General features: G+C 43.8%; 1 protein-coding gene and 1 long non-coding RNA gene across 3 annotated transcripts; one reads left to right on the top strand and one right to left on the bottom strand.

Annotated features, from left to right (window-relative positions):
• Positions 1 to 2,574: 2,574 nt before the first annotated feature.
• Positions 2,575 to 7,237, bottom strand: LOC146696247 (ribosomal biogenesis protein LAS1L-like). Of its 2 annotated transcripts, XM_085474344.1 has the most exons (2): positions 5,740 to 7,237; positions 2,575 to 5,609 (listed from the first exon to the last, which is right to left on the bottom strand). In XM_085474344.1, exons 1-2 carry the CDS (start codon positions 7,128 to 7,130, stop codon positions 5,531 to 5,533), a joined length of 1,470 nt encoding a protein of 489 aa, XP_085330470.1. In that variant the 5' UTR covers positions 7,131 to 7,237; the 3' UTR covers positions 2,575 to 5,530. The 2 variants fall into 2 exon arrangements, with proteins under 2 accessions (XP_085330470.1, XP_085330469.1); XM_085474343.1 differs by having other exon boundaries at positions 2,575 to 7,237.
• Positions 7,238 to 10,295: 3,058 nt separating this feature from the next.
• LOC146696246 (uncharacterized) lies at positions 10,296 to 11,036 on the top strand. Its single transcript, XR_014923081.1, has 2 exons — positions 10,296 to 10,686; positions 10,949 to 11,036. It is a non-coding gene; the product is annotated as an uncharacterized LOC146696246 (long non-coding RNA).
• The last annotated feature ends 419 nt before the right edge of the window (positions 11,037 to 11,455 follow it).

The following is an 11,455-nucleotide window of genomic DNA, read 5'->3' as shown; positions in this document are numbered from 1 at the left end:
CCAAGAAAAGGGCAGAGCAACAAAAGACAGGTGGTGGTCCTGCACCCCCTCGTCAACAAGTTGGTTAAGTAAATAATACCCTCACGGGAAAATCGATATCTCTCTATGAGCACACTGTCGCGCTGAGCTAAAGGATCCTGTCTGTCCCGCAATATACGCTGAATTCTGAGGACTCTCCTTATCAATCTTGCACCTTCCGCAATGGGTTGCTCGCGTAAACGGACAGGATATGACTGCGACAGACTTCCCAAATCCACCTTCGCTTTTATAGCCGTGGTCTCTCATCTTGATTACACGAAGTAATTTACAATTACTACTCTGAAATATGAATTACATCTGTAATAATCACATACATGTAATAGAATGTTAATAGTACATTTCCCTTTTTTAGGGAATGACCTGTATGTATCTGTGTGAAATCAATAAAAGGATCAAGTGCTGCATTATCTTTAGTTACATTGATGTTATTTATTTATGGTGAAACAGTGGTGGAATATCGCTGTTGCTTTCGTATGAATGACGCGGACATACCTGCGTGGCCGCGATCTAATCCTGTTTACATAAAGTAAACCTGCTCCCCAGCAGGTTTACGCTTACGGCTCTGTTGCTATGACAGCAAGTCCCGGATGGGCTTCGGGGAACCGAACGATCCAGGATCACGCGAAATCGTCAACAATCTCATCCAGCTAACTCACTTAGCGCGGTACGAAGAACAGGCCCCTGAGTGCTCATGCATGGTTTTAGACAAAGTTTTCAGGCCCTGCAGAGCTCGGGTTACTGAGCCACCTGGGGCAGTATTATTGGGGATATACGTGCAGCACATATCTCCAAACATCGAGCACACACCTCCCCTCTCTGCCAATAACATGTCAAGCGCCATCCTATTTTGAACTCCCATCAGAGAACTTGGACCCAATTGTTCTGCGAACCCCATCATGGCGTCCCTGGTTAGGTTAGAAAGTCTCAGCAGATTGTAATGAACATAGTTAATGCGGTCAACATTCTTATTAGGTGTTACCCAAAGGAATATACTCTCAAATCCTGCAGCTATCGGATTCACCAGCTTATATTCGTCTGGAACTCCCCTAGGCGAGTTCAGGCGAGGATCATAAGCATGTGTACCTTGGGTCCCTCTTTTGACCAAAACATGTCTCAGACGTCTGGCGGCTAGAGTACGTGTGTTGCGTTGTGGAATAGCCTTTACCTGATTCCCAATCAGCATGAGTGGAGCTCCTAATCGCACCATCGCACATGTCCCTACGCTTCCTATAGGAACATGAACCAACAGAGTATTTTCCCCACGATAATAATAGAGCCCACTTCCTGCCCAGGTTCCAATTACCGTGCTAGGGCCGCTTACATTGTTGGTGGTTCGTCCCTGAAGTGTGACGGCACACCAAGTTGGATCGATCTCTCCCACCTTGTACTTTTCATTATCAGTAGAGAACTTAAAACATGCATAGTTATCTTGTTTTGGCATAAATGGTCCCACTGTTGTCTGACACTTTCCATCTACTACTGGCTCCTGTACATTTAATGACGTCACACAAATCTAACATGAATGAGCTGGTAGACCCTTTAACATAGTTCAACTCTATGCCATTATTTCTGCTGAGACATTCATCACCTTTACCTGACCCCTCGCGCTTTTGTCTTTCTAGCGATCCTGTTTTAGGACCTACAGTCTCAGGAACTGCTGGGCTGGACTGGCCTCTGTGTTCAGACAAGGGGTCCGGAGTGCCTTGCAAAATACAGACAAAAGACAACAGAGCCATGGTTACTATTATCGCATATAATACACATGTAGTTGTAAGGAACATTTTAATACGTTTCTTCCCATTACGTGTCTCTGATTCGGTTGTTTGCATCATGTTATATAAACTTTGTATTCTAGACTTGTTATATAGATTTTAGATTCTGGACTGAAACTCCCCTCTTTGTGGAGCCTTTAACTTATCACTGCCCCTTTCTGATGGCGTGACGACCTTCTCCGCTGCTGCTCTTCTTTCTTCAGCCTTCCAGGTGGACTACTGAATGGCCTGTTGCACAGGTGAGAGGGTTTATTCTGCCTCTGTTTGTTGACACCTGTGTTGGTTGAAGCCTCTTCCTCAACCAAGCTCTCATGTGCTGGTGCACACTGCGACCAGTGATACCAGGTGTCGCCCTTCCCTTTCAGTTGGACTGCTGTAGTTGTCCTGGCAACGACCTCGTATGGACCAGTCCAGCGTGGCTCCTTCCACTTGCGTTTGAGCACCTTCAGCCACACCACCTTTGCCTCCGGGGTCGCCCTGTCCACAGCGTGTAATCCAGATGTGACCTGTTTGCGAAACTGGAGATTCTTGCCACCCCTGTGGTCGCTGTGTTACTGGAATGTTCTCCTGTAAAGGATAGAAAACAAAAAGCCTCTCTCTGGTACACCTCACTAATCTACTGTGTTCATCTAATGTTCCCTTAATTATTCAAAGTTGGTTCAAGATATCATGTTCTGGGCTCTATCCTTTATATTAACTTTACTTAATCTAAATTAGGGCTGAACGATTATGGAAAATAATCTAATTGCGATTTTTTGCCCCAATATTGCGATGCGATATGCGATTATTTTTTAAGGTCTTTGTCTTCTGTATTATTAAACAAAGACAAGCAATACATCATATAGTATGGCCAATACTATATTACATTAATTTTAAACTGTTCTTTCCTGGAAGACAGACCTCTGTTATGATGACATGAGGTGATGCATGAATTGATGACTGACATTTTTATTTAACTTCTTCAATCACAACAGTATATTTGAACATACACAATAGTTTATTTTTAGCTTACAAACATCTGAGCATAAAGTGCTGACAAGGAACCCTGGTGTAAACATTAAAATGAAAGTCAGTACAATGTGCAGATTGCAGAAATATACATAAAAAAAATCAGTGGCTTTACCACACTCAGTTTTTCGACATCTGTGAACTACTAGACAGTCATTCAATTAAAAAATAATATTAAATAAATAAAACTAATAAATAAAAAATGCACACATCTTACTGATCTCTGCAGTCAGTAACATTACACATAAAGTGCAAACATAATAGCAATTGTATAAACACACACACAAACACGCCTTTAAAGTTTAAAGGCGTGAAATTGGACGGTCTAGTTCTGATCAGCGTCACCGCTGTCTCGGTGGAGTTTAATAAACTCGGCCGTCTGCTTCTTGCTATCTAAAATATAACCAGACACTGGTGTAAATTCTCGACTGTCTCATACTTCTGTTTAATAAGTTTTCTGTTTGACGTTTAGTCAGCTGTGTGAAAACCAAGGAGGAACCCACCCGGGGGATTAATAAAGTTTTATTTTATCTAATCTAATAACTTTAATCTCAGCCAAACCGATTTACTCACGAACAAACAAAACACTGAAAAAAGCCCAACAATAACATTTTTAGGTTGTCTAAGTGACTTATATATTACGTTTAACCCGAGCAGCGAAACTCCGCGGTGATCTGAAAATGATGTGCCGGGAGTTGTGCCGTTCTCGGCCGCATCAGTAACCCTCGAGCTCCCGGCTAGCTGTCGAGCTGGTGGGTAGCAGACGCCTCTGAAAACGTCGAAGCACTTTTGCAAATATGGGATATCTTGATAAACCGAGCAGATATTTGATGTTTACACAACTACTTTCTCGCCTGAAAATATGTTAAAAGTTTATTTTGTGACCCAGAAAGATTAGTATGAGTAATTTTAAAACTTAGTAGCGGCCGCCATTGCTGGAAACTGGAGTTTGGCTGGGCCGCGCTATGAATTCTGGGATATGGTAGTAATTTGGACAGCCTTCGGCGCGTCGCTGTGACGTAATCGGTCTACAAATGCGGCCTCAGGAGGATGCAGCCCATGAATTGTATAATATAATCGCAGTATAATCGCAGCCTTTGCGGTTAGAAAATTGCACTTGATCATGTCGCGATATTATCGCAAATGCGATATATCGTTCAGCCCTAATCTAAATGCTCTTTATGTGTGTAAAGAGTTTATCTTCTAACCAGGATTCAGTTCATTTTAATCCTTCAACTTAAACATGAAAATAACAATGTCTGCCTCAGTTTTACCATATCTAAATCATCAAACACCCCAAAAGTCCTAAAATGATCCTAAACCCATTTCAACTTAAACCTTAAATCCCCCCTTTATTTTGACACATTTCATGTGTCAAAATAATGTACAAAACTAAAAATGCTCAGTTTTCCCCACTCATGATCCAATCTATGTCATGAAAATGAACTTAAAACAGAACAGTCATCAGTCATGTGCTTAGCCTTAGTCCAGTCTTTACCTCAGTGTCCAGTTGGTCCAACCTTAGTTCAGTTCGTCCGTCCAGTCACCGTCCATTCATACGTATTCACACCAGGTATTTCCTCTTTCTTGCCGAGACAACAAGAAACTGTTCCTCTTTCACAGTTGCGAGTAAACATAACTAACCTCTCACCTATAAATGATTCTCTCTAACTAAGTGTGTGTGTGTATATGTCGTCCTCAAATGCTCTCTCATCTCACCCGTTGCACTTCTGACCTTCCACCAGACCAGAGGCTCATCAAATAGCCTCGTCTAACCTGCTCCTCAGAATAACTTAGACTCTGCTTTCATTAATGCAAACTTTCTGCAACTTAGTCTTTCTGAAAGACACACACTGTTTAAACCTCTGAATGCAATATCAATGCTGCAGATTATATTATTAATGCAATGGTGACGATGACGATTATTTAACAATAGCAGTAAAATAATTTCCCTGCTCCACACTCCCTCTCTCGACCTCTGGTACACCAGAGGTCGCAATACATTGTGTCCTCGCTCTGACCCTCTCTTGTGGTCCATCCGGCCTCGGGCCTCCAGGATCCTCACCCCCTGTGGTCGCCGAGATCTTCTGCAAAGGAAACAAAACACCTTTTCCTGCATCTCCCTAACTTATCATAGTTGGGACTCTTTAATCAAAAGCCTTATCCTAATTATGTTCTTGACTTATAGACTTGTATTTATATATATTCTTCAACGTTACTCATCATTTTACCACTCTCTTAAAACGCTGACACTAACTTCATTTTAAAACCTCACATTTCCTATGTTATAACCTGTTTTTGATATAGCCTTTTTATTTCATTTTGCTCCTTTTAATGTAACAATAAATTATAATTCTAGTTTATCAGACTTAATCAAAACCTATGCTTTCCTTCCTTTGGTCCTTCTTTAAATCAGAACATTTTGTCTTCTGAAAGTTTTATTTCTGCTTCTGCCAACATGTTTAGTTAACGAGCTCGACTGGACAGAAACAATCACAACTGCTGAACCTGCACTGTGCTCATGGTTAAAATTCCACAACATTTTGTCTTCTGAATATTGTATTTTTGCTTCAAAACTGCTTCTAGCACAACAAGAGTCAGCGGAGGCTGGAATGACAACAACAACAACAATCTTGTGCTTAACATAAAACAAAAAATAACACAAGTAACAAAAATAACACAAGTAACTTAAAAAAGCTTCAGTCCACATTTCAGTTTGTTGAGCTCGCTGTTGCTCCAGAGGAGGCCCTCAGCTGGCCGGGCTGGAGGCGAGGCCCCGGGGATGCTGCTCTCCAGCTCCAATGGCTGGTCAAACACAGTCATTATCGAATAATTGTCCACCATGAGGCACGACGGGTCGTCCGACTGTCCAGGAACTTTACCAAGGGCATAGTTCTTCCATGTGACATTATCAGTGCACACCTGCCACGGAGAACCTCTGAGGGCAAGTGCTCTTTCAGCCTGCACGTCTGCCCATTCGCGCTCCTCACTTCTCTCCGAGTCCATCGGTGAGGAGTGTTGCATCTGGTCCAGCAGCATACTCACAGTATATATGGGCTGCTGCTGCTGCAGAGGTGTGCTGGCCTCTGAGCGCTCTGTCTGTGTGTAGATGGAGCAGAGCTGGAACAGCTTCTCTCTGGTTTCCTGAGGGGGGGGATGCTCCATGTCATCCAGGACTAGCTGGATCAGGTGAGGTGTGCTGATGCAGGGGGCATCCAGACATGCAGAGAGAAGCTGCTGCCACCTCAGCTTGATGCGGTCGATGAAAATCCTGTCCTTCATTCTGGCTTTCTTCTGCAACCTTGTCTCAAAATGATATTCAATTTTGTTGTTGTTGCAGAGGAAGACTTCTGAAATCCATGCAGAAATATAGAAACACCTGTGACCGTTGGGCTCTTTGCTGAGCAGCTTCAGTTCCACAAAGAGCTTCTCCAGGAAGAGGTGAATGAAAGACGAAGAGTTAAGCATCTTTAGCAGGGGCAGCCAAAAGCGCAGGAAGGTTTGTGGGACTCTGGGCTCAGTGGGACTGGCACTGTCAGATGTTGCACAGCCTAATGCTTCCAGCTGCTCCATGGTAGGAACAAGAAAACCGTCTTCCAGCGGCACATCAATCAACAGCTCCCTGGACCCCAGTGCAAACTGCTTGATCTCACCCAGCAACGAACTCATGTCTGCTAAGGGGGCCTGCCACAAGCTCTTCCCCTTGTCTTCAGGAGACCCATCATCAAAAGCTTGGTACTGGTCCTTCTGAAAAGAGATCAGCAGCTCCCGAGCGTTTCTGCAGGCATCCACTTCTTTCTGCCTGGCAACGAGCTGCTCATCGGGGCCTCCTCCCAGCTGTCTGGACCAAAACTCCTGCTGGAGCCACTCCAGGGCCACCTTACATCCCTTTCGGCACCATTTCAAAGAAGGAAGAGTCCCATGCGTGATTTCGTGCCTCAGATCCACCATCCACTCGGGGATGTTCAAGTTTCCAGCCAGTTGCCTCCGCGACCAGGCCTTTCTCCCCGGCTGGCGGTCCGTGAAAAGATTAATAAATCTTATCAGGGCCGTCCCGTACATCAGGGTCAAGTCATCTCCGGTAAGCTGTCCGGACCGGTCCCGCACCTGGCAGCGCACGAGGTCTGCTGTGCAGTCCACGGCCACGGGCAAACTATCAGCGCACCTGGCCCTCCAAGCCGATATCCTCTCTAACGCAAACCTCTGCAGAGAGGAGTCCATCGAGTAAAGGTAGTCCCAAACCTGATCCCACTCCGCTTTGTTAAGCCAGGCTACCACATGGCGTGTTTTCTCAGAGCCCTTTTTATTCATTGTGCGCGCTCCGGACCTCACGCTCAATCTCTCACTCACCGGGAAAAGCCGCTCGCCTCACGCAGAGACCACTCGCAGATTTATATGACAGAGGACCGCGTTCAGAGCTTCGAGTTTTACAGTTGCTTGTCGCACAGCAACCAGGAAATGACGCTAACGTTTTCTTCGGCTTCGTTTGTGGCTGACGTTCACCCTGCGGGCACGCTGATGCCACCTGCTGGATTGGAGGATGGAGCGATGGTTCTACAGAGCGCTTATTTACATGATGCTGGTCATAAACGAGCTTTCTTTGGCTATGGTCAATGGCGTGTCCAGCGGGGTGGCCTGGGGGGGGGCACAGGCCACCCCCCCAACCAGACTGGCCACCCCAGGTGCCACCCCAAAGGCAAAACAATAAAATTCAATCAAATATCAAATGTCCGATTATGTTTTCACGGTGACGCTCAGATATCCGAGTGTAAGTGAATGCAGCATCGGCTTCTGCGCTATGTGCATCACGTTAGCAAAGGTAGGAGAGCCAAGCACGAAAGACGTCACTGCAGGAAACAATTTTTCGGTGAAAGAAAATGAGGACAGAATAAATGTTCTGGTAAGTAATATTAAGTTTGTTGAGTTTAGTAAACTTCGGCGAAATTAGAATACCAAGGAAAAAATAACACTTAAAGAATTATTGCAGCCGTGGAATATTTCAGACAGTATGCTACAGAGGGCAGCTAACATAAGAGTTATGAGTTATAAGATGTAATCTAAGTCGTAACATTGCTGTATGGAGCTGCAGATTTGGTTGCAGGTTAACATAGCTGGACTGGCCATCGGGCTTATTTGACTTATTTTTTATTTTTTTTGTAACGGCATGAACAATGAGAGGTGGTGGATTGGCCAGATGCAGGTCGATGTGTAGAAATAACTCCGTTGTTTGGTGGTGGCTATGGCGGGGCTTCCACAGAGGCAGCAGGTGGATGAGGGAAGGGGAGGCAGGAGGAGAGCCCCGAGGCAGCCGCCAGTCCGAGTGTCAGGTGAACTGAACTTCAGGTAAGAAGTTATGACCTGCAGTCTCTCTGGGTCAGATATGAACTAAGTTTAGGTGGAGTTTATTTTCGTTGTGCTGACTTTTTACTGTCAGTTGCAATAACTCATACTGCGTTCTAGCCAGCTTGGAGTTTTTATACAGCTGTTCGGTTGCTATGATGTTACTGATAGTGAACTTTATTTTATTCATAAGGTTAGTTAGTAGAGTTGCCAACGACTCCTTAAAAAAATGGAATGGTCCCTCAATCAGAGAAAATATTACACGTTTCGTATTGAGCTGAGAAGAGACGCAGTTTGTCCCGAACTTCAGCTAGAATGGAAAAAGACACAAAGCTGGATTTATTCTGTCTTTACGCTGCACAGCTGCCTCTTCTCTCATCCTCCCTCTCCTGTTGCTACTTCAATCATGAAACTGATCGATGATCAGCTGATCGGCTTTTCTCTCTTGTTTGTTTATCGCCCACTTTGCGCCAGAAAGACGAAACCAGCAGATGTCGCGCTAAACAACAGCAGCACGTTTAAGCTTGATCGGCTGTTGTTAGAATTTATTTAATATTAATTTCTAGTATCAGCTGATGTTTGCTGGAGCCACAGCTGTAAAGCTGCTGGTCATGATGTCGGTTTGGATATCTGGTGAGAGGGAAACGTGAAGACCACCCACCAGGATCCTTTTTTATGTAGCTGACAGCTGGTAACTGTGCAGGGGCGGGTCTAGCAAAGTTTTGCCAGGGGGCCAGGTAGGGCATTAACAGGGAAAGGGGGCACAAAGAAATACTTTTCTTTCCTATTCTCATTTAAAATATCTAGCTTTTATTAAATAATTATCTAAATCTTACAACCAAAGTTTTTATCTGACGTAAAATGTATAGAAATCATACATATACCAAAAAGACTGTACATCACTGTCACAACAGGGTTTGTTTTCATTCAAAGGCTTTATGGCTTTAATACCTGGTGGGTCGGTCTGTAGTCAAAATGCCCGATTTTCTGTCCCAGTCCAGCCCTGCAGGTTATACTGGCAGTGTCACCATGCCAGCTGAATGTATTTCATCATCAGCCAGTGCTGTTCTTTATCAATATTACCAAAGTTTACCATAAGGCAGCATAGAAAGTATTTACTTGCTTTCAGGTTTTATTCAAATATTAGTCTTTTCAGTTGTTTCTCCACTTTTTTCCTGTTTCAAAATCAAACACCAGTTTGTGAGAAGATTATCTTCTTTTTTTAACAGGCAGAGAAAGTTTTGCATTGGCATTGGCTAATTTGTCAATTGTTTGCTACAAATGTTCGTATTTTAATATTCAAAAATGTTTTTGCCCAAAACATATGTGCACTATATGTCAGTAAAAATACTATGCAAATATTGCTGTCCTTGAATGCTGAGTAAACACTGACAAAGCACTGATTGTATCTCTTGTACTTTATCAACGCAGTATCTAAAAACTTTGCACCGTAGTGGTTAAAATCTCATTCTAATAAGAGTTAAAAGTGCATTTGGTTATTAGGTTTATAGGATTATTGAATTATGGTTAAGGGTTGGTAGAATTTTTTTTTTAAACATTATCTGCCAATTAAATCTGCCACCCTTCTCCAAATCTGTGCCCCTACCTGGCCCCCCCAACAAAAATTTTCTAGACACGCCACTGGCTATGGTGATGATCACAGTTTATTTACATACTCTATAAATTCACTCCCTGCTAACTTCTAACTCCGTTAAATGTCATAAATTCCGTTTTCATGGATGCCTGGATGTTAAACTCAATTGTTACACCTGGTAGAGCAGAACGCTGATCATTTTATTAAAGATGAAAGACTTTAGACAGTTTTTCAACTCTCAGTAATGCCATAGTGATCGTTTGATATATGGACCTGCAGCGGAGTTTAGGTCCAGACACGGCTAGTGACGTCAGACTGAACAACCGGATAGTGATATGAATTAATTTAGAACTCACCGGAGAGAAAATGCCGCGAGCAAATCAACAAAAAGCTGGGGATTGCACGGAACTCGATATCTGCTCGTCTCACCGCTGCAATCCATGCCTGGCGTCTTTGTTTGGTGATATCGGATACACGTTGCCGCCAGGATGGAAAACGATGAAAAGATAACCCATTATCCAGGTTCTTGACTTCACGATGGTGAGATCTAACCTTGCAACCAACTACAAAACACGTACGAACCATAGCTGAAGCTGTATCCTTTGTCTGGCCTACTGTCATGGCGGCGGGGGGCGTGGCCCGCCTCCTGTGACATCAAGGTCAAAAGCCCTATTCGGCTTACAGGATGATGACGTCACATATATTTAGAATCTTACAACAAACTTGGTCCTATGATGCTTTAATCCGTTGATCCGCAAAAGTCTATAAATAGGGGTGAAGAGCAATGACTTTTAGTTAATTAATTGCAGCATTTATGTTAGCAGAATTGAAACGTTCACCAAAGAGGTATTTTGAAACACCTGGATCCTTTTTGGAGTAGCTGTTTACAGATTCCAACATGTCTCAGAGGAAACAACCTTACAGATTTCTAAGGTAAGTTTTCTTTCTTTTTTTCTGTTTTTAGGTTGTTCACTGACAGAATAAGAATCACACAAGCTCACCTGTAGACAGCTGCCCTGCATGGTTTGAAGCAAAGTTTTCTTTCTTATTTCTCTTGTTCTTGTACATTCATAATTATTTATATATTTACATGTAGGTAATGTCCTCCAGTTCTGTATAACCACTTTTTCCTCTCTCTGTGTTTGTTTCTCGTCTGTTGTTGTGTGTGTTTGTGTGTATTTGTCTCTTCAAACAGGTGCCGGTCCTCACCTCTGCAGTGCTGCCGTCTCCTGTAGCGCTGCATGGTTCTAAGCTAAGTTTCCTTTCCTTTTTCTGTTCTCCTAGATTTGTCCTCAGGTTTGAAGTGTCTGTGTTGTGCAGCTGGTCTGGTCTGTCTCTAGACAGTTCAGGCTGCACCCACCAGTAAATGGTGGAGGCTCACAGCGACATACTCAACACAGAAGTTTCTGAACTCTGCATGAGGGTTTCTCCGACGAAGTGAGGGCCGTGAGGCACAGCTCCCCGTACCCCGGTGACCCTGCTAGGTCCACCTTCTTAGGGAAACCCTCTGCAGAGGAGCTGACAGAGCCAGGAACTTGTGAGTTGTGTGTGTCCACTCAGGCATCATTCATGCTTGTTCTGTAGGCAGTTCCTGTCAGAAGGAGGAGGCACAGCAGGAGCGTCGGGGGGCGGAAGACGGTGCCTCAGTGCCTCTCTCCTTCTGACATTGTTAAAGAAAACACAACAAACTTATAATTATTTA

This window comes from Copadichromis virginalis, linkage group LG12 (genome assembly GCF_057382275.1).
Source record: "Copadichromis virginalis isolate Kocher_CV1m ecotype Utaka linkage group LG12, C_Virginalis_male_GT1.1, whole genome shotgun sequence".
NCBI classification, from domain to species: Eukaryota; Metazoa; Chordata; class Actinopteri; order Cichliformes; family Cichlidae; genus Copadichromis; species Copadichromis virginalis.
This window is presented reverse-complemented; position numbering and strand designations above follow the sequence as displayed.

Bases quoted from the DNA above. Each gene is read 5' to 3' on its own strand.
- LOC146696247 (XM_085474343.1), bottom strand. From the start codon at position 7,130: ATGAATAAAAAGGGCTCTGAGAAAACACGCCATGTGGTAGCCTGGCTT.